The 27978-nt window shown below is 38.7% G+C and overlaps 3 protein-coding genes and 1 long non-coding RNA gene across 5 annotated transcripts in view; 2 read left to right on the top strand and 2 right to left on the bottom strand.

Moving 5' to 3' along the window:
* The window catches only part of LOC117329847 (phosphatidylinositol 3,4,5-trisphosphate 3-phosphatase TPTE2-like), a 37178-nt gene extending 26739 nt beyond the window's left edge, over window positions 1–10439 (bottom strand). Inside the window, exon 1 of one of the 2 annotated variants that reach the window (XM_033888024.1) lies at window positions 10145–10439. The gene's annotated coding sequence lies outside the window, so the exon portion shown is untranslated. The remainder of the gene's footprint in view (window positions 1–10144) is intronic. The other variant, XM_033888023.1, reaches the window with a different exon arrangement.
* A 4009-nt stretch (window positions 10440–14448) lies between these two features.
* Window positions 14449–17970, top strand: LOC117329848. The gene is made up of 3 exons (XM_033888027.1): window positions 14449–14616; window positions 16207–16361; window positions 17402–17970. The coding sequence occupies exons 1-3, from the start codon at window positions 14531–14533 to the stop codon at window positions 17959–17961; spliced, it is 801 nt and encodes a 266-aa protein (XP_033743918.1). The 5' UTR covers window positions 14449–14530; the 3' UTR covers window positions 17962–17970.
* Window positions 17971–18676: 706 nt separating this feature from the next.
* LOC117329849 lies at window positions 18677–19401 on the top strand. The gene is made up of 2 exons (XR_004533271.1): window positions 18677–18925; window positions 19268–19401. It is a non-coding gene; the product is annotated as an uncharacterized LOC117329849 (long non-coding RNA).
* Window positions 19402–20062: 661 nt separating this feature from the next.
* On the bottom strand, window positions 20063–27863 carry LOC117329850 (cyclic nucleotide-gated channel rod photoreceptor subunit alpha-like). The gene is made up of 5 exons (XM_033888028.1): window positions 27686–27863; window positions 27277–27297; window positions 23262–23377; window positions 22444–22658; window positions 20063–22155 (listed from the first exon to the last, which is right to left on the bottom strand). Exons 1-5 carry the CDS (start codon window positions 27770–27772, stop codon window positions 20648–20650), a joined length of 1947 nt encoding a protein of 648 aa, XP_033743919.1. The 5' UTR covers window positions 27773–27863; the 3' UTR covers window positions 20063–20647.
* Window positions 27864–27978: the final 115 nt, after the last annotated feature.

A 27978-nucleotide genomic window follows, 5' to 3' on the forward strand; every position in this document is an offset into this window, starting at 1 on the left:
GCATTCATGATTAAAGCTGTCATGACGTCGTGGGACGTTTCTGTAGTCCTCCAAGTCAATACACCAAAATTCCAATAGATACAATACAGTTGTACGTATAGGTCTTGTCAGTCAGAATCTTGAAAATACTCCAAAAAATAACATATTTTCCACGGCATACTATTTGACATATAGACTTCATCAACATAAATTAGGTTTGAAATTTTCCATTTTAGGAAATATATCAACCCGTTCTTTGACTAAGTATTGAAACACTTTCTGTGGTGGGGAATAAGGGGACAAAGCATTGTGGAATGAATTTGAGAACATCAGTTTCATAATCAATTCGAATAATGCTTTAATTTATAGTTGAATTATTTCTAAAACTATAACATCAAACAATTTTTAAAAAGTGGCATTTCAATACAAAGAAAGAAGTGTAAATAATTTTTAAAAAATTGCAATAGTAAATTCCTCTAACATTATGTCATTGCCAAGCAAACGTAAAATTTATATTTCTGTTGATATCGAAGATGACTGTTTCACCCGATATCCATCTTCTCCTCACGTTCGAATTTCCATTAATGATTAATTACCGTCCATAGATCTGACAGCTGGCCATATATACAGTACCTAATTAGCGTCTCAGTTCAACGTGTGGTGTACATTACAATGGTCAGTTTCTAAGCCTAATTGAACAAGCTACCTGGTCATCAGGGATTCACCATCAAATGTCAACCGTGTAGGCTTAATTTTGTTCATTTTCTGTTTGGTTTCGCTAAAAGGATCATTGACAATACGGGTATATGCATGTGCGGAAGACCAAGATGGTGGCGACAGGTAAACAAAGCACCCGGATAACCTCGGCCGATTCTCTACGGTTAGATGACCGTAGAGAATCGGCCGAGGTGTTCCGAGTGGTAAACAAAGCTGCAATTCGAACTAAAAATCGATAAAATTATGTGACGATGGTGTCCTGTACAGAATTTCAAATTTGACATTGTACGTGATAGTTGTTCGTTAGTGACAGAGTCGGCTTATAGATTTTGAAAGGAAGGGATTAAATTTGAGAGAAAGCATTATATCCAGGCTTACGTAATTTGACAAGGCACTTTTCCAGCATAGATTTCCCCGTGAAAGTACACTGTATAGGTACAAAGTCATAATACATTGATAGTAATATGTGAACCTTCAGTTTCTAAAAAGTGTTACGTGAATATTATATGAATTATTCATAACTGACAAACTGACTTTGTTTTTTACTTTACTAGAATTCAAAATACATTTTTAAGTAATATTGCCTGATTCCATTGCCCATGAATTTTACAAGATTAGCATTGCCTGTGCGTATGAATATGTGTCTAATTTCATATCCTATAATCATTATTGTTGAAATATTTTGGTGTATCATCATGGACCAGAACCTGTGTAATATCCTATACCATAACATACTGTATTAAGATATACCCATTTGTACCACAGTCTGTGACAACACAATGACGAACTATATTTTTGCATAGACTTGCGCAAGTTCCAGCATCTTGCCATTAAAGTTAAACATTGTTAAAACACGCTCATATCAAAATGTGCTGAATTGAAATTTAGAAAATCGAGTCGTTCTGAAACTTTTAAGTAATTGCTTCGCAGTAAATTAAATTTTGATCAGAACTAACAAAATCCATCATCCGATGAAACTGACAAAAGCTATATTCATTTCTTGAACAAAAATGGCCGCTTGGTGGAGTTTATTGTTTTGACCTGAGTCACACTTAAGCATTGAACTGTTACCAAATGGTAGTATACAGTCGATATGAATACAATTTGGGTGACAGATAAATAGAATGTCGCCCGTTAGGGCGACATGAAATATTTATCTGTCACCCAAATTGTATTCATATCGACTGTATACTACCATTTGGTAACAGTTCAATGCTTATATTTACATTCATAATTTTATTTTATTTACTGTAGCTTAAAACGCGTTTAAATTTGCCGCTTCTCCTATCACTGACGTCATCAAGTTCAAATACCGGAACAGCCGAAATTTACAGAAGGAATAATATAGTCCCTCATGTCGTTATCAATAGCAATCACATGAAATGTTTTTTGCACAATTTGGCTTTATATTATATTTTATAAACGTTTGTAGATATCTTCAAATTGTTCACAATTGCATAATTTCTGATTGTTTAAAAATAAAGCCGTTTTTCGGCGCATGATATACGGTTAACATTTAGAAGTGATGCGGCGTTGAATGGGTACAGGCACAGGACAGACTCGATTCCTCGGAAACACTTATGTTTCTATCGACTGGATTTACGTTATTTTCAGAGGAATATCATCTCTAATATTCTAAATGGACGTCGTCTTGACAGTAGGTGAAAACGATTCCAAGGATATTTCATTAGAAACAGAATCCAGTCTAACCGGTCACATCAGTGTCGCTAACTTAGCAGACGATGTTCAACTTCACAGGGGCTCGATTTTGGAGTAAGGTAGGCCTTTGACATCAGTGAATAACCACATAAATATAATTCAGTATGCATACACAACCAGAAACCATGTCGATACTGCCGATTTTTCGCAAGATTTAAAAAAAAAATGCACGACTTTAAATGTTGTCGTGTCTAGCATTTCTGACAATTCGACAATGAGCCCCTGTGTGACGACAGTGACAATTTTATTACTTCCTATAGATCAGGAATAGAGCTTATAATAATTTTGTGTCGAGTCGGTCGACTTCATTTTTTCTATTATTAAATTTTACTCTCATAACTTGCGTTGCTTTTTTTTGTGGTGGTTTACGTAGATAAATATCTCTCCTGGCCGAATGTAACTGGCGGCCATTGTTTTGACCAGCAACACCTGGGGCTGTATTCCTACTCTGACCGAATCACTGTAAATTGTAGTATACAGTCTCATGAAAACAATTTGGTTTACTAACGATATATAGGCAAATGCAACACAGAATGTAAATATTGTCGTTTTAATCATTTTAACATCTATAACAGCTGCGGTTACCGCGGTCTACCAACCGTGACGGATACAGAACATGAGAAATGATATATAACTTTATGTTATATGTATGTGTTTGTATAAGTACTGAACTAATTGTCGATAAAGATTCTGAATACCACAGCGAACTTAACTACAGACAGCAGTTTGTCGGCATCCATATGAAAGGTCACTCTAATAAATTGTATATTATGGATTCGTAGTCTCGGCATTGTTTGCCGATGTTAAGAATACACATTTGGTCTGATATGGGACCAGATTCCTGAATAACAGCGTCTGGAAAGCATACATTCAATTCATAAGAGATCCAAACTGGACAAGGGGATCAAGTTTCATTTGTACATGCAACGAATGTAAAAAAAAAAAAAAAACACAACAGAAAAAAAACAGCAACAAAAAAACAAACAAACAAAAAACTAACAAAAACAAAACAAAACAAAAAATTCAAAATGAAATCATTAGGAAGCAAAATACTCCTTTGGGAATTATTTCAAACAGTTTATTCCAAACAGATGGAGGAGAAAAGCAATGATTTACTTTTGGTTTGAAACGAACAAAGCCTTAGATATATTTAGGTGAAGTTGCTGAATACCAAATAAATAATCAATAATAAATCTTAAACCGGAAACGAGGTTTAAAAACAAAAATAAAAATGTTACATATAGCTTTATCGTTTAGGAGGAGAGAGTGGATTTGGAGGAATTTCTATAGAATCATTTGGCCATGTCTTTATGTCGGATGCCTTTTAGTATCAAATTTTCACGATATTTAGCACTGCGGCATTGCACGATGCAATATATTCACTTCAGTTCCATCTGTTGAAGTGCTATTGGATTGAAAACGAATCTGCTGTCCCCACCATGACAACCATGATCTTTTTTTCCAATACTCCTTCTGTGTTGCCACTTAACGCTCGTTCGGTAGGCCTGCTTTTAGCCCTAGTTTTCTCTGGCCCTGACACCAGACTTGAACATTCTGACAGCTATACCGGACATCTAGCTGTCAGGATGTCCAAACCTGGTGTCAGGGCCAGAGGAAGCTACCGCTAGCCTGTTTTGTGTTCATGGTACAAAAATGTGACAAATGAGCGAACCTAATACTCAGATTTGAGACCTTATCGCCCTATCGACTTTACGTGTAAGTCAACCAAACGCGCGGTCGTCTGCTGATGTTGGGCATCATTTGGGGAGTTGGTACTCAAGCTAGAGTGACCGCGGGAAGCGCGGACCATGCATAAAGGTCTAATTTCCGGTTGAGAACTAATCGAAGTTGGATTCGGAGAGTGCCATCTATCACCACGATAAGACACTTAAGGTTGAGAATCGTGTCCAATTCAAGCAACTGTACCTTCCAAGGTCTTTATTAGATTTCGGAATAGGACTGAATTCCTATAGGTACTTGGAACAATGAATCAACGCGCCAACAACGGGCACAAACCTAAAGAGTATTGATCTTTTGCATAACAATAGAATGTGTATTGCCTGTCTCCCTATTCGGCGTCTTACACAAAAAAAACTAATGTTTTGTTGTCATTGTAAAAACAACTTCCTGAAATACTCATACCGGATGTCCCATCGGAGTTCCTGGGTATGGTACGGAAATATCAATCAGAGAAATCATCAGAACGTTTCATCATAAGACATTTCATCTCACAATCTCTAGTTTGAATACCTCACGATTTTCTATAGTACATTTGGTAAGTTCTGTTCTTATAAGTTTCTGCATATATAGAAACTACTAGATATGTAAAACACTTGCGGAACAGGAAAAGGGCTATGTCCCTGATGCATTTAACGAATAAACTTAAAGCCCAAGTTTTTAAGAGATTATATGCAAGCTTTGAATGCACGACTTATATCAAACTTTTCTGCCTCCTGTATATTAAGTTCGAATTTTATTAAGGTTGGTAGTTTGTCTTGTGAAGAGATATCACTGCCCCGGTTCTCGCTTCGAGAACGTAACATTAGCAATTTAATCTACATTAACAGGGCGGATATAGTGGAAGAAGCGTGAGAGGCTTGTCCCAGTTATACATCTTTACTTATTCAAACGTCTAAACATAATTATTTCTTTTATTCACATTTTGTCGTCGTTTGAAAAATTTCACGTTCAAGTTCGAACCATTTTGTAACTTCTCTCCGTAATAGAACAAAATATCGATATCTGGTGTTTAAACTTCAAATAAGAATGTCACCAATTCACTTTGTACCATCTGTGATAAATAATTTAGTCATACACGTAAAATAAGTATAAAAAGGAAACGGTATAATTATTCTCCAGTTTTGATTGTAAACGATAAAAAACATTTATCTATCCACTTTCATAACTTGAAATTTCAAATAAACAAACAAAAAAATTAAAAAAGAAATGGAAACGCTATGTTGACATCTGACAAATGATCCGGATTTTCACTCAAATATTTTCGTAGTTTCCGGGAAACGGAATATATACAAACAGGGCGAGGATGTTAGCGTAGACGTCCAATCGATATCCCATCAGTTTTTGTGGTCCGTTAACATGTCAAATAAAATCTCCGATCTACCATATACCATGTACGGTCTGGATATTAGAAACACGAAATTCCAATATTACGTCTAGAATTAAAGATAGGCGGTCCACGGGGTCAGAGTGACATTATTAGCCGCTGGGGATATATTGCAATATAGTCGAAAATGTAGTTGGTAAGAATAAGGAATACTTCAATTACATATCCGAAATAAGATTCATTATAATCTAAGACTTGCCCCTCTGAAATCAAACCGTCTACATTAAAGCCTCTTTCTGTTTTCGTAACATATATATTTTTACAAAACTACGAAATGATAGAATATATACCCTAATGATAAAATCATGTGAGATCCAATACCATAGTTCTGTATAATTTTAATTAAAAACGGGAAACTACCCACTCATTATGGGAAATCTCCACTCTCTATATGTAAATGAGCCGCAGAAAATATGTCATGTACACGCATGCGCAAACTGGTTTGTTTTGAATTGACAGTGAAACTTCCCGGCATTAAATAAACAAACACGTGATTTTCTGTTTATCATCCGGGGAATTATCTTGGCTCGCGCAGGGTTGGTGCACGTTCTATTTCTAGGTGTTTATAACATGTGTACTTAACTTATGAATTGTTGGCGTAACTGGGCATATTTGAAGGGAATTGCATGAAGATAATTCCATAGGGGATTATGAAGTCTAGCTTGTTTAAGCTTTATGTCTATAAACAAAAATATAAAGAGGCTTTAATAGCCCGCAGGGAAGTTAAGATAGTAATTTAATGATGCGGAATAGTTCGTGAACGATCGAGAGTCGTCACTTTCAGTAAACGAGAAGCTGAGAACTACAGTAACGGTATCGCAGGAGAGTCACGGTTGATTGCACTACGTTACGCTACGTTTACTGAAAATGCTACTGCTTCAGATTAATTCCATGGGTAGGTGCTGAAACTAAACTGGAGAGACGGTTGACCTTGAAATCCCGTATCCGAGTCCAGTGGAGGGATACATTTCCGCTTGTCATTCAACTCGGAAGCGTCTTGAAACTGATCTTGACATTTGTAATGGAATTCCTTAATGTGACAACTGATCTATTTCATCCCCTGACAAACGTCCTAATGAACCTCGACCCAGTTTTCTCGGTCCAGCGGATGATCTTGAAACAGAAAATGTAGGCAGAACAGACGACAAAACGTTTACATTTTAGTTCACTGCGCATGCTCCCTGCCTGATTTTGCCATACTATCAGAAAGTTTATGAAAATAGTTTTTTTTTCAGATGCATGTGCATGTTAATCTTACAGAATTTTTCTTTACTTTTTATTTCCGATTTTATATTTTTCATCCAACAACTACACAACTTTAAGCGTATAGCGTACAATTCATATTTTTAAGTGTCCACATTTCGTCTGGTCAATATTTCACCATCGGAAGTGAGATAGGTCGTATTGTAACTGAGCTCGAATATTGCCGTTATTTGAAGAAAAATTTAACTTTTGTTCTAACGTAGCTATTTTGAAAGAAGAGTTGATGCCAGATTCAATTCAGGTGCTCCGTGCCGATTTGCGGCATGTCGTAAAAAATGAAGAAAAAAAGGAGATTACTAAACTACAAACAGCATTTTTTCATCAATTTTCTCAGCTGTGATAAAAGTTTTGTTGACATAAATATAAAATGACGATTGTAATGCTACGTTTTTTCTATTACGACCTCATATTTTGGCTTACGTTAAATATCGACTTCCCTACATCCTTAAATCTACGTCATTAAATTGTGTGTACATTTCAGTTCAATACTGTATAAATGGTTTATGCCCGTCAGTATTTACAACATCTACATCTTTTAAATTTGTGGTGAGCTGATACTTTCGAAGTAAGATGTAGGCATGATACTTTCACTGGGAATTATAATCGCAATTCGTTGAGCTGTCTCATAAGAACCTGTTATTGAAATGAGATGGCAACGTTCTAACAATTTGCATATTAACAAGATGCCAAAATGGTCTAAATTATTCATGAATAACGTCAGTGAAATACCAATCTTGTTTGAAGTCATCAGACAGCCGCCTGTTATTACTGACTGTTTAAGGGAAATCTCACTTAGGACGTGTTCGATACGCAGCGATACGTATACGCCTGGTGTTTTCGTTTTCACTACCCCAGCTCTCACTTTAATAACATGGCATTAATTGGATTTGACCTAGATATACATGGCGGATGTCGTCAATGAAGAACAAGACTCTTACTCTTCCATATCATATGGTGTTTTTATTGAACTTCTAAATGGACATTCGTGAAAATATTTCCTTTGTTCGTGTTTTGCCATCATTCTACCAATTTTGACCTTGCAGTTATCAAAAGATTCAATCAAAAATGCAATTATGCAAGTATGCTTCCTGCAAAGCTTAGATCCGCGCTTGTATTTCAAAGATAACACTTATATGTTACATAATTATAAATCTGATGAATACGCACATTCATACAGACGACAGTAGTGCGCACGTGCTGCACGAGCAACTCCAGTCTGGTGCATACGAGAGCAATGTTTATAATAATTCGGATTTTGAAGACAAAAATGTAGGGCCTGTTTTGAGCTTTACCGTATGACTATAAAACGTGTTTCAACATATCTGTTTACCTAAAAGTCACTTCAACACGAGGATAAGTCTCAAGTCTTACTCTAAATTCCTCTCAATACATCGTTATCATTGCCTACTCCTCATTGCCCTTTACCCCAAGACCCCTAACCTTAATCCCTTTATCACACATTTGACCCCTAATGTAATCCTTCACGCGCCCTCCCGCTGTCCTCGCTTCCAAATCCTCATCTTTGAGTATCAGTCGATCAATTATGACACTTGGATAACATGTAGGTGCAACGCACGTGTAAAACCCACGGTAAAATTTCCTGCGGACACGTGAACGTGTTGAAGTAATATACCCTGTCGATCATTATACGATCGCTATGTCATGTCGAGCACCGCGGAAGGGTAAACACACGGCACGCGCGCACGAGACTGGGATCAATACACCGTACAAGCCGTTGAAGTCTGGTTAGCTTTAAAAGCTTTAAATATGTTTTTTTACAAACTAACAGCGAACTCTTTTGTCAATACATGTAATACTGGTGTACATGTGCGGCTTCAGCGTACAAGGGGCACATGCAATGTAAATATTACCAGAGAACCAGACTAGGGGATCGAGGTCGTGGGGCGTGGGGCGGAGAATCTTAATACGGGTCGAGGTCGTGAGGCTTGGCGCGGAAAATCAGACTCGGGGTCGAGGTCGCAGGGGGGAGGGGCGAGGGGCGTTGATCGGAGAATTAGACTTGGGGTAGATCGGGTAGAAGTCGCAGAGGGAAAGAGGCAGGGCCTGAGAGTCGTTGATGAAAATCGGCAAGTGTCAGGATGAAGGTCGATGATAGTTGGAGCCGGGTCGGCGTTAAAAGAATCAGATCACAGGGGCATGCAACAACTGTTCTATTGATTTTGTTACAATACACTTGCTGGATATACACATCCAGCGAATGTTGTTGTGTGCCCCTGTGATCAGATTAAGGGTCGTTATAATGGTGGAATGAGGATCAGAAAAGAGAAGTTTCGGGGCGAGAGTTTAAAATGTGGCCACTTGAGGGGTGGTGAAACCACCGAGGGAAATATATGTTTGATGTACACGTACATGCCCGTGTAACCAAAATCACCCCCTCTTATTCTACAAGCTGAGCTTTAATGGATACATGTATATGTACACGTACGAAGTAAATTTTATCTAGTCAATATAGATAAACAAGATCGGGAGGGCTTCGTGTATCGTCTATAAATATACTCGAGTCACATGACATGGGTCAAATATGTATCTGGTTTGAATGTCACTTTATAAATCGCCATGTGTAAACATAGAATGGGTTATTGTTCGTAAGCAGTGCCAGAGACATATGTGAATATAGTGAAATGTCTTTTGTATATGGTTTTAAATGGTATAGACATTTTGTTTATGTCAATACACAACCCTTTCAATATACTTTTTATCAGCGCGTGCATACATGTACATTACCACATTGTATATTACATACCGCACAGGTACTATATACCTAGGCCATGTACGTCCCTGCCCCAGCCAGTACATTTACGTACTCATGATAAATGTCGTACAAAAGCATGTCATAAAGATATTACTTACCACAATAACATATATAATAATACACTATATATATACAGGCTACAGTGTCGTATATATATGTGTGTGTGTGTATATTTTTTATTAGTGTTAACAGCTGGACGGAATATTATATTAGTATTAGTATCATGGCGTAACATATATCGTATATGTGTAACCCACACGTGGTGTGTACCCTTACACGCATGTACTACATATATAACAATAGGCATGCGATCATATAAAATTCATCAGTATGTAATTTACCTGTGTCTTGATAAAGGGGCAGATTGCCTCGATAATTCGACAATTTACTTGTCTGTACTGTCGTTATTACTACTTGACAATTATATATATATATATACATATAGCGTTTCTGACGACATTGCCGTGTATGTATATATATATATATATATATATAATCATCTCACAATATCAAGAATACCATGTACACCAAAACGCGTTATGGAGTATGGATGTGACCTACATTTAGACTTACCTGTGTAAGACGGTTGGGACTGTACCCGGGAGCCCGGGGTGCCTTCCTTTAACCAGGCCTAATTCCGAGTATGTACAGTTTAGACTCGCTGGGGCCGGGGACACGGAGTCCGTGATCGTAACACACTGACAGCTACACATGTACACGCTACTGTGTGATAACTGTGTCGCGAAGGTGTGTCATATTACTGCGAGGATATTTATAAATTCCTTGTGTTCGACTGGCTGGCGAGATGGGTACGATCTATAGACACACAAACACACGTACACAAACACGATCCCGCCCCGTACGTTGTATATATAGAACGTATTCGAATCAATACCTATTATTAGAGTACCACATCGAACCCATTGTACTTAAACTTCAAATAACTATTGTCTATGTTGACTTACGTGTAAATCTAGCGGTAAGTGCCTTATAAATGTAAACCGCTTGTTTACGTATTATTTAAACCTCCTTTGAAATTAGCTCACTTTTATGTCTTTAAGACTGCAAGAGTTCTTTCCCTTCCTTAAACTCTCTACAAAGAATATGATTTGAAAATAATTTAAAAAACATTCTATGTATGTGATCAAGGTATTTCAGATGATACCCTTACTTAAAAGAAGTATTCTGATTGACATTTATTTAAAGACACATCATCTTTAAACAAACGGTATTTGAAGCAAGACATTGCCGTACTTTTTTAATTACAGTATACCGGTACATGTACACGTACTTACTACATAATATCATTGTATTATCGACGGGTAATTCAAATCAGCCTCATTCCTAACATGACTTGTAAAGTTCGTGTAAAGCCTGGATTTTGCCCCTATTATTCTAATAGTTCGACAAAAAATTATACAAGAGAATTTCGCAATACGCATGAAATCTTAATTTGTGACAAAACAGTGTCGGTCATCAGATAACGTGAATCTAATATGAATAATCAGGAACGTACATCTATGTATGTCCCTCAAATAAACGTTCACTTCACGCCAGTCCGAGTTTCCTCTAACCCTGCCGCCGGAATTGGACATTTTGACAGAAAGATGTTCACCAGACATCTGGTGTCAGAATGTTCAAGTCTATATCATGTCACCGAGTTTCGTCTGACCCTAACACCAGACCTGGACATTCTGACAGCCATGATGGCTGTTTACCTGAAACATCTATCTTTCATAATGTCCAAGTCTGGTATCAGAGTTAGAGGAAACCCGGACTAATATTGTACATATGATATCATATTTTGTAACGTAACTTCCAATGTTCCCTTCTCTCATTCATTTGTTCAAAATACATTTGGAGACCTCGGAGAGAATTTTATTTTCACTAAGTCAGGCACAATATATTGTGTGTAACAAAAGGTACGTGTCGGTATGCACGAATCTTCTACCTGACACAAATCCGGACCATCTAAAATACGGTGATGTTTATTGCCAATGTTATAGAATACAATATATGTATATGTATACATATTCCGGTCACTACCTGCTAAACTGACTCATACTCTGTGTATCTTCTGAAAACATTATTCAAGTTAAGGGACATCTGAAAGTCGGACAAGTAGAAAATTACCATCAGATCAAAGGGAATCCTTGACGCAGATTGCCTACCGCTTTAAAAGGCGAGAATAAAACTCGCGTTAAAAATTCAATCACGTTTTTCGTAAATGCTGATACATTTCTCCAACAGGGACTTGGCACGGTCCAGATTTACTACAATAATAATATATATATATATATATGTGGGTGGGGAATTCATGCCAACCCCCTGTGATTTCTCCCTTATGATCATGTATCATGGCCCTCAGTCCCTCGATACCGATATGAGATTCATTGAAAACACTCGAATATTGTTATACAGATTTTATCATTGTATCTGTACTGACAATATTGATATCATTTAATATTGTGTAAGGACGGATTTGCCATTCGCCCCTCACGATATTGAAAATAAACACTGAACAAAATCTAATAATCTTGGATACTTTAAATACCGGTATTTCAGAATATTTTCTAAGAGGCGGTAATTTTTAGATTTTGTAAGATAGCTATGATACAATAAGAAGGCCATATCGCAAGCTTCCGTGGCGTTTTGAATTTCATGAAATACGGATTGATTTTTTTAGGTTACCGTAACATAATAGCACTCAGCTATGATCAAATTGGTTTGTAGGTAGAATTTTATCTGTACCATGTCCTTTAGGTTAAGCCTACAATGTACATAATGAAGGTCATCATCATCATCATCATCATCATCATCATCATCATCATCATCTAAATCATCTAAATCATCATCATCATCATCTAAATCATCTAAATCATCATCTAAATCATCATCATCTAAATCATCATCATCTAAATCATCATCATCGAAATCATCATCATCATCTAAATCATCATCATCTCAATCATCATCATCATCTAAATCATCATCTGAATCATCATCTGAATCACCATCATCTAAATCGCCATTTAAATTACCAAATATGATTTTGATATTAGCCAACCATCTCTTCCAAGTATCCCATATAACATTGAATATTCTTGAATAAAAAGGAAAGAGGCCAAGGATTTATATAATATTACGGTTAAGAAATGTGCGATTCCAGCAGGTAGAAAAAGATGGGAAGAATTATAAGAATTAAATTATCTTTATTGGAGAACAGTTTATCGAAATTCTTTTTTTAGCAACTAGAAATACCAAATTACAATGGTTTCAGTACAGAATAGTACAACATATCCTTACAACAAATTCCTTCATGCTAAAAGTAGGACTATCAAATAATCCACACTGCTCTTTTTGTAATTTAGAGAGAGAAACTATTGTCCATATTATGTGGGAATACTCTGAAGTCCAAAAGTTGTTTTAGAAAGTTTAGAATTTGTTTTAGAGGCTCTTCTCATTCCTTTTTCATTCAATAAAATAAGTTTTCTTTTTGGAATGTCTGTTGACAATGAAAGTATTGCTGGTAACAGTCGTGACAATGAGATTTTAATTATCATAAAATGATATATATATATATAACCAGATGTCAACATAGAATGCTAAGCTTAAAGTCACTTATTTATTCTATTAAAGAGTTTTATACTTTGCAAAAATATATTGCAACCAGTAAAGGACACCAGGAAAAATTGACATTTGAAAATGAATGGAAAAAATGGAAGAGGCTTATTGATTTCTCAGCTGTTTAATTTTGACTCAATTCTGCATTTACGATATTGATCGTGTTTGGCACAGGGGCCTAATAGCAAAGTTAGAAACATACGGAATTTCAGGCGAATTACTAAATTGGTTCAATGATTATCTACATAAGCGCAAACAAAATGCTTTAGTTGGAAATTCTTATTCGGAACTAGGTGAAATTGATGCTGGTGTACCACAAGGTTCTATACCCGGGCCGCTTCTCTTCTTGATATATATTAATGTTCTTAATTATTTGTAGATGATTCATCTTTACTTTTTTCTGCACTTTCATGCCACGACATAGAAACTGCTCTCAACAAGGACATTGAATCTTTAAATCAGTGGGCTAAACGTTGGTTAGTTTCTTTTAATCCTAAAAAAACTGACGTTCTCTTTATTTAAATTCTATTGACACTGATGAAGATTCGGACTTAAAATTTGATGGAAAAGATTGAATTTTACAAACTTAGATTTTAGTTCGTCTTTAAGTTTGAATACTATCATCTTTGTTACAAAATGGCATATCTGGAAATCGAGAAACAAAGGAAAATTTGAAAACTGTGGGGAAAGCAAAATATGCGTAATTAATAACATCATGAATTCCACTAAAAATATTGTGTTTATGCTTAAAACTTCAAAGACATTTTGCTATGTATGGGACGCATTGAAAAACACATTTGACACATAGACCATGTATATCATTTCAAAAAGCATTAAGGTTCAAGATTAGTAAGCCTCAAAAATATTTGAGAAAATACACTGTAAATTTAATTAAATCAATATGTACATACTTTATAACCAAAAATTACTACAATGAATCCTTATGTATTCAAATATTTTGTAATGTATCTGGATGAAAGTTGTGAGGAAGAATATGTAAGATAAAACTTTATTATGTAATTCCTAAATGCAAGAATTTTGAATAACAAAGAAAAAAAAATACAAACATACATAGACATTTAGGAGCTAACTCTAAACATTTACAGAACTAGGTACCTACACAAGTCATTGAATATTACTACATTACTTTATGTATTTATTTTGCTTGTATTTCTTTTTAATGAACGGGCATCCAACACAATAGGGCATTTTTTTCTGAAAGCGGTAGTGAATTCTGTATAAAGGGAGATCACTCTAACGGTACAAACAAAGGTTGCTACGATGGACCGCCTGTAGCACAATTTTACATTTATTTATCATTCGCTATTACCATGGAGTCCGAGCCGACATGTAAAGTGTGTGGTAGGCTGGAACGTGTGATGAAGAGATGCACGAGGTGTCGGCGCGTGTTTTACTGGTATGTATGTGTGTAGATCACCGATTATTTTTGAACGTCACCTGTTTTGACGGATTAAGTGTACAATTCAATTTTGTTTTTGTTTTGTTTTGTGGAGCGTACCGTAGTGTATTCGACCGTTGATATCCGACGATGCTTTTTTCTTAATTTAGGGGCAAAATCACGGTGCTGTGTTTCTGGGGCTACATGTAGGTTCCCCCCAAAGCATAGGGACTTGGCACAAATGCCAATCCAGGGTCCAAATAATATATTTTATGGACCGTTGGTTGGAAAGCCGTGCTAAGTCCCTGAGTGAAAACATGTACTTTGCACCCACTCCTCATTGCAAATTCATCTGGTTTTTTTCGTTTTCAAATTCAAACAAGGAATATCTTTTAAAAAGATAAACAGCATAATTTTAATGCTGGTGGTGTTAACGTAAAACTGCTGGTGAAATAAATTAACGAACTAATGTGTTTCAGTACGGATAACAAAATTATATCAGTTTGAATCATATTTGGTGATAATAAGACTGCATTTGAATCAGGAATAAAATTCTATTAATGTGTCATTTGAAAAGATACATTCACTTAATTATTCAGCTTGCATTCGATCTTAACTTTCGTTTTAACTGCATATCTGCATTTAACGCTACATTGACCAATAACATACTTCATCTTGACCAGTACCGCCACCTGGCGCGTCATATCCGGGGCCAAAAGAATATTTTACGGCTATGCCGGAAAATAACTAAAGGGCCAATTAGCTGAAGAGAACATTTCCAAGATATCATTTAACACGTGTTTCAGAGTTACTAAAACTTTGCTGTATCTTGTAATCTCTAAAATAGTGTTAGGTCTAGTCTAGTGTACTTTATGTGTGAAAGTTAGGATACTGTGATCCGATCCGACCTCCAAGGAAGTTGATTGACATGACAGAGGTGATGGTTAAGATGGACTTCCTGGAAGAATTTGATACAAACAAAAAACAAAGAGAGAGAGAGAGAGAGAGAGAAAAACCAACAACTTAAAATACGAATTACTACTGGTGAACAATTTAGTTACATCAAGAGCAATTGAACGTGTGAAATAAAAACGGTACCACAAAACGGTCCAATTCTGGCCTTGTTCAGTCAGAAATATATTGCATATCCATACGATTCACAGGATTTGAAACATCTCTGGCGTTTCTACAGGTCTGATGTGTTCAGACTGAGACTCTCAAATGAACACATATATGTGCCTATGTGAACCCTTTTAACGCAAGGCGTTCTATAGCTGAGAGCAAGTCTAGCTCTCAGTCAGTCTAGCTCTCAGCCAGTCTAGCTCTCAATCAGTCTAGCTCTCAGCCAGTCTAGCTCTCAGCCAGTCTAGCTCTCAGTCAGTCTAGCTCTCAGCCAGTCTAGCTCTCAGTCAGTCTAGCTCTCAGCCAGTCTAGCTCTCAGTCAGTCTAGCTCTCAGCCAGTCTAGCTCTCAGTCAGTCTAGCTCTCAGCCAGTCTAGCTCTCAGCCAGTCTAGCTCTCAGTCAGTCTAGCTCTCTGTCAGTCTGGCTCTCAGCCAGTCAAGCTGAGAGCCAGCATAGACTTCTTACAGTTATTTGTCAAATATTCAGTTCCAGGTCGTGTCAGTTGAGAGATTGGGTGACGCACAAGTACAGTTGTGTCAGACAGACGGAGGGAGAGACAAAGAAGTCAGATCTCCCATCAGAGGACGAGTCTTCTGACAAACAAGCACAATATAGACATGATGGAACGATCTTCACGGACGGTAATTAATTAAGTTCATTAAAATGTGTCAGACCATTTCTTTCTTTGTAAATTATATCACCTTATGATATCCACACAGTTGTTGAGATTTTAGTGTTGTCGATATTTTTGACGTCATATATCACGTGTCTTGACGTCATCGGATGAACGCATTGTTAGTTTTCATGATTTTTTTCCACAGGTATTTTGTTCTTTATCTTGTTCTAAATTTCAAAACCGAAGGTAATTCAATTTTGAATGCGATATATATATTTAAATTTTGAATTTAAGAATATGATTTAAACCGAATATGACCTAGATTTCTTGGAGGGTTTCGTGGGTGGAGCAGTCTTACCCCTATGGTATAAATCTCCCGGTACTATTTCAAGGGTCTCCATGCAAGTTAGCCCGAGTTTCCTCTGGCCCTGACACTATGTCTGGTGTATGGCCAGAGCGCACTACTATATCAAAACGTGGAATTCTCCAACACCGTTTGGTGTCGCTAAGATTTTGGTGCAAATACAATAAAATCGGATGTGACATAACACCTACCTTACATATATGGATAGACGAGATATTTATTCACCCCAAAACACTAATTTAGTCCCATATCAGTGTTATATCCTGACCAAGTTTTCATATATAGTAGTGCGCTTTGGCCCTACACCAGACATTGTGCCAGGGCCAGAGGAAACTCGGGCAACATGCAAGTCTTTATCTTTTGTTCGATTTTTTTTCAGTCTTCGAGATTTTGATTAAGAATTACAGGTTCGTTTTGATGTGGGTATATTCTCTTTTTTATATTCGACAAGAATGAACATAGGGATTGAACAGTGTTTTTATTGCGTTTACGGCGGTATGAACGCAATGGGATACAGACATATTCTATATAGCGCGTTAGGAGTTATTCGAAGACAGTTAACTAAGCTGAATAAGGGAAAGATGTAAATGTAATTATCTACATCAGTCTGTTGTTATTGTGCAAGACCGTTAATCTTCTCTTCACAGTCTTTAATTGTCTTTATATAGAGAAATTGACCTCTTTTTCTTTCTTTTTTTCAGAGAGTGAAATGACCTCTTCTACCAAACCGGGTTATCGCCCTACAGTAGACTTCGGTAAAGCTTTGACTAAAGAGAAAAAGTTGGAACAGAGACAAACAGATGCCCCAGTAGATTCTACGGCAGACAATGGCGGATCTGGTTCTAGAATGTACCTGAACGACAACATTTATATGGGGGACACGCCCACCGCCGATATTAGCCAACCCCACGACAAGATCGTTGTCAAGGGCAACAGAGACAAACAGACAATCGTGATTCAAAAGACATGGTCCGGAGAGGAAATACTAAAAGTGATAGCAAGTGAGGTGAAAGTCCCTCTTAACAAACTCAAGGTCATACACAAGGGCAAGGTGATGACGTCAGAAAATATCCGGTCAGCTGTACGCCCCAAGGCATTGTTCCAGGTGATTGGGGAGCGCGCCGAAAGCGAGGACGGCCTGGACAAAAGAGATATTGACATCATGATGGCACAGCTCCACGTGGACAGAAACGAGGCTATTCTGGCACTGAGAAAAAAGGGAGATGTTATTGATGCTCTTTTGCATGCTGGGAGTAAATAAAATATTAAAAACAAATAAATGCTATCATTTTTTTTCGGGGGGGGGGGGGGGGGGGGGGGGGGGGGCACATGTTCTTCTTTAATCCTTATGATTACTCACAAAATGGAATCTTGTTTGCTGGTTATTTGTTTGGTTGCCCGTAATCAGTCAGAGTCATTTTGAGATAGGATATCCTTGTTGTAGTTTGTGACTACCTCACTGAACAACCTACGGGGGCCCAGTTGCTTGTTATCCAGAGCAATTGCGGTAAAGTTTCTTGTCCAAGTCACAACCACAGCAGCACAGACCGGCATGCTTCTCAGCTTCCAGAGAAACCCAACCCGACACGGGTAGGGAGTGTTGAACCACGAACCTCGCATCTTTACTAGCCCGAGTTTCCTCTGGCCCTGACACCATGGCCCTACACCAGACATGGTGTCAGGGCCAGAGGAAACTCTGGCTAGGATCTTTACGTAATAGATACATAATGGGTACGAGTGATGTATCGGATATATCACACGAGTGCGTAGCACGAGTGTGATATATGCGATACGTCATGAGTACCCATTTTGTATCTGTTTTATCCAATGACAGTCGAGGTTTTGTCACCCACGTGCCTAGGGGTGGAGCTATAAAATTGATCAAAACCTGTCACTGTGATATGTTTCCCGCCAATTTCTGACACGTTTCATTCTGTCACAGTAGTCCATTCATTTCTAGTGAGACTGTCAACCATGGCGGATCATGAACTGATAATTGATGTCGATGTGTTTACCGACCAAGTATGAGTATGAACTGGAAGATAGTGACACTGTAGCTACTGACATTGGATTATTTGATACCAAGGAATTAACGTAACCAATTGTCGTAAATAAACTGAATGGTAATGTGAAAAACATGTGAAAGACTGCAGGATTCGAGGGAAAATACACAAACGGTAACTGCTCCGGAAAGAGGACCTGCGCTACTTCCCTTTACCAAGCAGGTAAGTCTAAAATCATATTGTTTGAACAAATTGTGAAATGAAATATTTTTCGTAAATTTTGACGTTCACGATGTCACGAATCTTTCAAAGTCCATGAAATTGTTTAAATACATCGATGAATCGGTTAATCGGTATTTTTATCCACTCGTCCTGTTATCATTTTCATCACTATTTTGTTTATGATAAGATTTTTGTGCAACGAAAATGTATGGTTACATTTGGCGTAATCTGTATAACCATTTTTTTTAAATGACTGAAATTTTATATGTAATCATGAATGCGTTTTTTTTACTGATCTGTTAAAATATACTCAAAAGGGTTTTATATATTCTGTTTCGTCAGGTTTTGATGAACAACTCAATATGGACAGGACGGAACATCGCAGCACGGCTGTATGCATACAAGGTGAAGAAAGAAGACAACAAAGAACATTTCTAAACGGCACTCGTATTTCATTAAATTTTGTTTAAAATGTTTTCCTGTCTTTGTTCATTTGTCACGCCCACATTTGAAATTGGCCCCGCCTCAAGACTGAGGCATGGACCAATCAGAAATGCCATGTGATATTTCAGATATCACATGTGATATTTGAAATATCACATAGTATGCAATATAACGCCAACAAAAGATCAAAGAAAAACCGAGGCGTCATTGGATAACTGAGGTTACTAGCCGGATCTGAACGATACTGCTAATGCAGATGAATCACAGAAATACGGTTTCCGTTCTACAATGATTAAGTTTTGAATTACTTCGGAGACAAAGAGTAATATGTGCACTACATCTGAGGTAAAATACGAAAGATGCTAATCCTGCCCGATATTTGGAGAAAAAAAATTGCAGAATTTTAATTATTTCAGGAGTTTTTTTTGTGATGGTTCATGGAAGTAAATGTAGTTAGCTTTTGTGGCTGTGCGGTTGAGTGTCTTGTCTGTGTACCGAAGTTAAGCAACGTCGAGCGTGGTCAGCTATTGGATGGGTGACCGCTCCGTTGTACCGCGGTGCACGTTACAAATTATCATTAAAAGTTATCTGCGTACTTTAAGATTGTATACGAACTGTTTCGTCTGTAAGGTCTGCACACAATGAAGACAATGGAAAATTCTAGGGATAATTTGTGTTTTAATTGTATCACAGAACTGCGTGGAATGAGATTAATGCAACGGTATAAGATAATATAACATTGTATTTTGTTGTATTGTATCGGCACAGCATACATTACAATTAACATTTTTTCATACAAATAACTTAAACATATCAACATGTTGTACATAATTGCATTGTATTAGCACAGCATACATTTCAATTAACATTCTCATACAAATAACTTAAACATAACATTTAGCAATGCATATAATCATGTTCGGAATTATTTACATGATGGCGGCAAAGAGAAGGTGTAAACAACAATAAACTAATTTACATATCCTGTCACACCTACTGTACAACTTAATTATAAATCGATCGTTAATATAAATACCTAATTAACATATGGAATGGTGTGTTTCGATATCTGTTATTCACGACAGTGACAATTTCTTATTTAGGTCCAGAGTACACCCCACCCACCTATATCAGCCAAACCTCTATTTACAAATATATTACTTTTCCGAAATGTGAAGTCGTTTGTAGAATTTTCACCAAAATTAACAAATGTTTTCTGCAAATACAGATTTACTTTGACTTTTTGTCAACCGGAGTGGTTTCTTTCCTTTTGTTTGGTCATTGTTCCGTTTCTTTCTCCTCCGCTGAAGAAGGTTTCGTTTCTTTCTTTCCCGCTGACGAAGGTTTCGTTTCTTTCTTTCCCGCTGAAGAAGGTTTCGTTTCCTTTTTCTCGGGGCTTGTTTGTTCCTTTTGTGGCAAATCAGATCTGTTCTGTTCATTTTCCGTTGATTTAAACGCTTTGACAACCGTTTCCTCTGTCTTAGCCTTGTCTCGTGTTTTTTTGTTAATCCGCTCAATGAGGTTGCCGATTTCCATTTTCAGATCGTCAAGAGAGTCAGCAATAAGTTCTATCTTCTTGTCAAGGTTTTGACGACGTCTTTCTTCCCTTCTTGCCGCCTCTTCGTCCAGAAGATTATCTTTTCTCAGGATTTGCTTTCCTAGTTCACTTAGCAATTGCTTAGCTTCGGGATACTCTTGGAGAGCTTCCCAAAGATCGTTCTTAGAAAGACAGAACAAGTCTGAATAACCCATACTTCTGACACCAGCAGTTCGTCTATTTCCGGTTTTGTTTCCGGCTAAGTTTAAAATACTAACTTCGCCGAATACGGCACCATCGCTTAGAGTCACAAACACGGTTTTTCCATCAACCGAAACAACTTGCAATTTGCCACGTTTAACTATGTACATTTCTTTACCAATATCGCCTTTACGACAGATGTAGTCGCCGGGACTAAACACCTGAAGTCGCAGCTTCAGTACCAGTTCTACAAGTAATCCTGGCTCACAATCTTTGAAAATTGCAACCCTGCGGAGTGTCTCTAGATGCACGTGTATAGATATTTCAGCTCTGAGTTTTTCCGGGAGAAATTCCAGTGCCTGCCTATCATCCACGGACTGTTTATTGTTCCAGGTGTAGTCGAACCATTTAACAACTCGTTCCTGTAGCTCACCGCCGACTTTTCGGATTTCCATGTAGCGTTTCACTGCATCAACTTTATGCTGGAAGTTCGTCCTCTGGGCGTTCATCTCGTTGATCATGGCACCAACATTTCCGAAAATGGTAGCGAAAATCAACACACCAGCAAGACTGCACGCGATACAATACATGTAGGAGGCTGTCCTTTCGGGTACAGGGGTATCGCCTATAGTGGTCAAGGTCAACACTGACCAGTAGAAACTGTACACATACTGCTTTAAAAACGTGCCCTGGTCTCCGACGCTGGTATCGGGGAAAACCCACTCATCCGTTCCGAACCCGAAATAGCGACTTATCGCGAAATAGCAACAAGCGTTCCAATGAATGATAACAATGATCATTAGAATGAGGTTAGCCACGCGAAACATGTTCGGCGAGTTGGTGTGGGTTTCAGCCAGTCTGAAGAAATCCCTCATCCTCCATAACTTTAGAATTCTGTTCAGTCGTAACAATGCGTTATAACCTGTTATTATGTAGAAAAACTCGAGAGGCAAAATGGCTAATAAGTCTAGCACAAACAAACTGGATCGGAGATATTTCTTCGACAAACTTTTGACATCCCTCACAAGTATACCTTGTTCCAAGAACCCTGAGAATGACAAAGATTGATAATAGAAACAGGACAGACTTCAATCCAACTTACTCAATGAGTGAATACGTCATGTGCGCATGCGTATTATTTATAAACCATTAATAATTTGCATTGAAATGTTGATGCCGGTAACAAATTCACACTGTATGGTATAACATATAGTATGTCAACTGTCGTATTTTCCTTATGACGTCATGCAATTATGACGTCATGCATGCCAGGTCATTTTTATAACGTAATTACCTATGAATGGAAAACTATCATCTGTATCTCTGACATACTTACCTATTCGACTCATGAAAAACATGTCCAGCATGTACAGAAAATCAGAAAAATAATCGATTGGCATCCACACGGCCATCATATCGGTACCGTTGATTTCGAAGAAGACGCCCCTCAGGATGACGAAGATAAAGTTGTAGAGGATAGCTGACGTCACCAGTAAGGAGAGCCAGTAGTAAGAGGGATTCGCCGGGTTGATGACCAAATCCCTCCAGAATCTACAAAAAATAGTTTACCGATCAAATCATCTAATATCTTACATAAATTTCACGAGACGTGATGAAACGAATGTATGATTTTTTTTAAATTTGAGCTAGGTAGAATGTGAGGATTAAATTAAGAGGTAATGTTTTCTAATATAATCACTTTTTCGATATTGTTGACTTTTACATTTCCCATGTTACTCTTCCATTCATACTAATTCTACTGTTATTGTCTCTATTGTGACGTTGTAATATGAACTGCCAATTAGTGACGTCATAATTAAATGTCTTCTCTTCCAATTACAGTCTCAAGTCTTTCCCATTCTGTTTCCGCCCGTTCTTCATTGATAATAAACACGCAGGTATCACCCATGGACGGTTTGCAGAAAACAAAAACTAGGTCACTATGACCTTGACCTCAAGATCAAATGTTAAATAATAATAATACCACAAACATTATTATTGCTTATATTTCATAACGTCGCAATCTGGTTCGCCGAATAATACAACATTCACGTGATAGGGGATTTCATTATATAGTGTCACCAATTTTGGCGCGTGCGCGGAGCGATATGCGTCAATATTCTCAGTTGGGTGACCAATCTACAATATACTTACGCTGTTGTAAATAGATCTGTGAAGTAGTATTCAGTGAAGTCATCTAAAGATGCTCGTCCTGTGACGGTGAATCTCTCCAGAAACGGGTCGGCGACAGCAGTACTCTCCCGGCGGAGCTAAAGTTACAAAACAAAACGAGTCCCATTAATTCATTACTCTATCATGTGTTATCCGATTTTAAAACCAATCTAGCATGTATGATCAAATTAATAGCCGTAGTACTACAAATTTCTACTCTATCTACACAACGGACATAGGGTAACACGTCCTCATGTGCACACAACGGAAATAGTACAACACGTCCTCATGTCACACAACTGACATAGGACAGCACGTCCTCATGTCACACAACACCCACAGGGCAACATGTCCTCATTTACACACAACTATAGTGGATCGTTAGGGCCAAGTATCAAATCTCGCATTCTCGCTCTCTCGACCTTAGGTCGAAAACGCGGGAATGCGAAAACGCGACGGCGAGGGAGCGAGAACGCGAGAATGCGAAAGAGCGAAAACTCGGACAGCGAGAATGCAAAAACGCGACGGCGAAAATGCGAGATTAATCTCGCTCCCTCGCCATCGATTTTTCGCATTCTAGAGTTTTCGACATAACGCGAAGTCCGGATATAGATAGAACCTCATCATGACAGGCTTGTTGTGTGTATGTCGGTTGGTGATGGAGGTGGTTGGGATCGAAATCTAGAAAAAAAAAAGTTTAATAGGTCTGATACACTGACACATACATAGGCCTAACTGTTATATATGCTACCTTCGATTTAAAAGATGAGCCTCAATGATCTGAAGTAATAAGCTAACAATATTAAATGTTGTCTAAGAATACCATCTACAGTACATTCAAGGAATGATATTATGTGTTTAATTTTATGAAAATATAGATACCAGGGATAATATATCGATGGATTTGTTCTTCAATTATTACACAAATTTGAAGATGCAAACAAAGCTGCAATTTATAAAGGAAGTATGAGGTAAGTAGGCCTAAAATATGCAGTAGCCACTAGCTAGTGATGTATAATGTCTTTTACGCGAGGGAGCGAGAGTGCGAGGACGGCCGTTAAGGCCTAATCTCGCGTTCTCGCGTTTTCGAACTTAGGTCGAAAACGCGAGAATGCGAAAACGCGAAAGCGAGGTGCGAGTTTATCTCGCGTTTTCGCCGTCGCGTTTTTGCATTCTCGCCGTCGAATTTTAGCTGTCCCGCGAGATTTTATATTTTTCCCTAACGAGTCACCATACACAACTGATATAGGACAACACGTCATCATGTACACACAACGGACACATGGTGACACGTACTCATGTACACACAACGGACACATGGTGACACGTACGCATGTACACACAACGGACATAGGGTGACACGTCCTCATGTACACACAACGGACATAGGGTAACACGTCCTCATGTACACACAACGGACATAGGGTGACACGTCCTCATGAGCACACAACGGCACAGGGTGACACGTCCTCATGTACACACAACGGACATAGGGTGACACGTCCTCATGTACACACAACGGACATAGGGTGACACGTCCTCATGTACACACAACGGACATAGGGTGACACGTCCTCATGAGCACACAACGGACATAGGGTGACACGTCCTCATGTACACACAACGGACATAGGGTGACACGTCCTCATGTACACACAACGGACATAGGGTGACACGTCCTCATGAGCACACAACGGCACAGGGTGACACGTCCTCATGTACACACAACGGACATAGGGTGACACGTCCTCATGTACACACAACGGACACAGGGTAACACGTCCTCATGTACACACAACGGACATAGGGTAACACGTCCTCATGTACACACAACGGACATAGGGTAACACGTACTCATGTACACACAACGGACATAGGGCAACACGTCCTCATGTACACACAACGGACACAGCGTGACACGTCCTCATGTACACACAACGGACACAGGGTAACACGTCCTCATGTACACACAACGGACACAGCGTGACACGTCCTCATGTACACACAACGAACATAGGGTAACACGTCCTCATGTACACACAACGGACATAGGGTAACACGTCCTCATGTACACACAACGGACACAGCGTGACACGTCCTCATGTACACACAACGGACATAGGGTAACACGTCCTCATGTACACACAACGGACATAGGGTAACACGTCCTCATGTACACACAACGGACATAGGGTAACACGTCCTCATGTACACACAACGGACATAGGGTAACACGTCCTCATGTACACACAACGGACATAGGGTAACACGTCCTCATGTACACACAACGGACACAGGGTGACACGTCCTCATATACACACAACGGACACAGGGTGACACGTCCTCATGTACACACAACGGACACAGGGCAACACGTCCTCATGTACACACAACGGACATAGGGTAACACGTCCTCATGTACACACAACGGACACAGCGTGACACGTCCTCATGTACACACAACGGACACAGCGTGACACGTCCTCATGTACACACAACGGACATAGGGTGACACGTCCTCATGTACACACAACGGACACAGCGTGACACGTCCTCATGTACACACAACGGACACAGCGTGACACGTCCTCATGTACACACAACGGACACAGGGTGACACGTCCTCATATACACACAACGGACACAGGGTGACACGTCCTCATGTACACACAACGGACACAGGGCAACACGTCCTCATGTACACACAACGGACACAGGGTAACACGTCCTCATGTACACACAACGGACATAGGGTGACACGTCCTCATCTACACACAACGGACATAGGGTGACACGTCATCATGTACACACAACGGACATAGGGTGACACGTCATCATGTACACACAACGGACATAGGGTGACACCTACATCATGTACACACAACGGACATAGGGTAACACGTCCTCATATACACACAACGGACACAGCGTGACACGTCCTCATGTACACACAACGGACACAGGGTGACACGTCCTCATGTACACACAACGGACACAGGGCGACACGTCCTCATGTACACACAACGGACACAGGGCGACACGTCCTCATGTACACACAACGGACATAGGGTGACACGTCCTCATGTACACACAACGGACACAGGGCGACACGTCCTCATGTACACACAACGGACATAGGGTAACACGTCATCATGTACACACAACGGACACAGGGCAACACGTCCTCATGTACACACAACGGACATAGGGCAACACGTCCTCATGTACACACAACGGACATAGGGCAACACGTCCTCATGTACACACAACGGACACAAACGTTTGTGGCGGTTTTGTTGTTGTTGTTTTGTTTTTTTTATTTGTTTTTTTTTTCATTTATTTATCGTCATACATACGCATTGGTTGATCCGTTCTAATTCTATTCATACATGTACACTGTATGGCCGGGCACGTGCACATTCGATGCCGCACGCTACTTTTCGTATTTGACTGTCAGATTGATTATCATCAGATATCTATATACTTTAGTATATAAGTCTCTGTTATCATGTAGCTTATCAAATCATCCTAATTACTTGGAATGCGAATTTCAATAAAAAAAAAAACCCCGCTCGATATCGAACGTTCAGGCATGAAAAGGGTCCTATATACGCCCATGGCCAGAGGAACATCCCCGACCCGAGGGGGCGCGGGAGTTTATCATATTATAGTTTAGCAGGCATGGATTTGCCAATTTCTACCAGCCTGCCATTACGAGGGAGTTCTTAGTACTGTTAGCATATATACATGTATATGTATAAGAAAATTGTAGCAAACTTTTGCTTACATTAAGTTACAATGCCAGATATCATTTTCTGGATTCGGTTAAATTAAAAAGAACGCGACATGCATGTTGGTGTCTTTTGTTGCCGAGGGTGCGATAGGCCTAGCTTATTGAGGTAAATACCACTGGCATTTTATTAACCATCGCTTACATTGACATCATTTTACCCCGAATTCAGCACTAGATACGAAACCTGTATATAGCTCTACTCACTGCAGAGGATCCGCGGCGTACCTGCAACAGAGAAATCCTAAATGTCACTTTAAAATTAACAAAATAAGCTGATCAGTGACAGATAAAATATTGCTGCATGATTTTTTTTATTGGTACTTATGTTGACACCTTATTTTCGAAAAAAACTAACTCTGGTTTTACCAATAAAAATGTCTACTCATCAACAGAATAATGAACGCATGGGGTATGTAATTAGATTGTAAGTTGATTCAAAGAAATTCTTTTTTTTATTGAAGATACCGGTAAAAAAATCGACGAAGTATTTGTCAAGAGGACGAATATTATAGTTTTGATATAGTAACTTTATTATATTTCTGTGCACATCTGTTCAGATAAATTTGCAACAACACGGGGGCAAACCCAGATCAGCCTAAGCATGACTACCTACTGTCGTGATGGCTTTCCCCCATTTCTTTCTAGCTTCGCTTTCTCCTTTTCCCGCACTAGAACTCTTCCGCCTGAGTCTCTCTATCATATTGGAAGTCCAGTTTTGTTTCTGTCCATTATTTCGGGTGTTTTTAAGGTATTCCGGACGCCATTTTCACTGTTTATCTCGTCGTTGAAGGTCTCCAGGAAAGTGACGTCACAAATAATATCGAATGACGTCACGGACCGGACGTCATTTTATCAAGGGAGATAAATCGCATAGTAGACAGTAACAAAACGAACCGGCAAATTGTC

Source organism: Pecten maximus, chromosome 6 (genome assembly GCF_902652985.1).
Source record: "Pecten maximus chromosome 6, xPecMax1.1, whole genome shotgun sequence".
Lineage (NCBI taxonomy): Eukaryota > Metazoa > Mollusca > Bivalvia > Pectinida > Pectinidae > Pecten > Pecten maximus.

Bases quoted from the DNA above. Each gene is read 5' to 3' on its own strand.
- LOC117329848 (XM_033888027.1), top strand. From the start codon at position 14,531: ATGGAGTCCGAGCCGACATGTAAAGTGTGTGGTAGGCTGGAACGTGTG. The intron at 14,617-16,206 runs GTATGTATGTGT...TCAAATATTCAG, and splicing joins TGTCGGCGCGTGTTTTACTG to TTCCAGGTCGTGTCAGTTGA. The intron at 16,362-17,401 runs GTAATTAATTAA...TCTTTTTTTCAG, and splicing joins TGGAACGATCTTCACGGACG to AGAGTGAAATGACCTCTTCT.
- LOC117329850 (XM_033888028.1), bottom strand. From the start codon at position 27,772: ATGATAGAGAGACTCAGGCGGAAGAGTTCTAGTGCGGGAAAAGGAGAA. The intron at 27,298-27,685 runs GTAGGTAGTCAT...TCTCTGTTGCAG, and splicing joins GGGGGAAAGCCATCACGACA to GTACGCCGCGGATCCTCTGC. The intron at 23,378-27,276 runs GTGAGTAGAGCT...TTGTAACTTTAG, and splicing joins TACGCCGCGGATCCTCTGCA to CTCCGCCGGGAGAGTACTGC.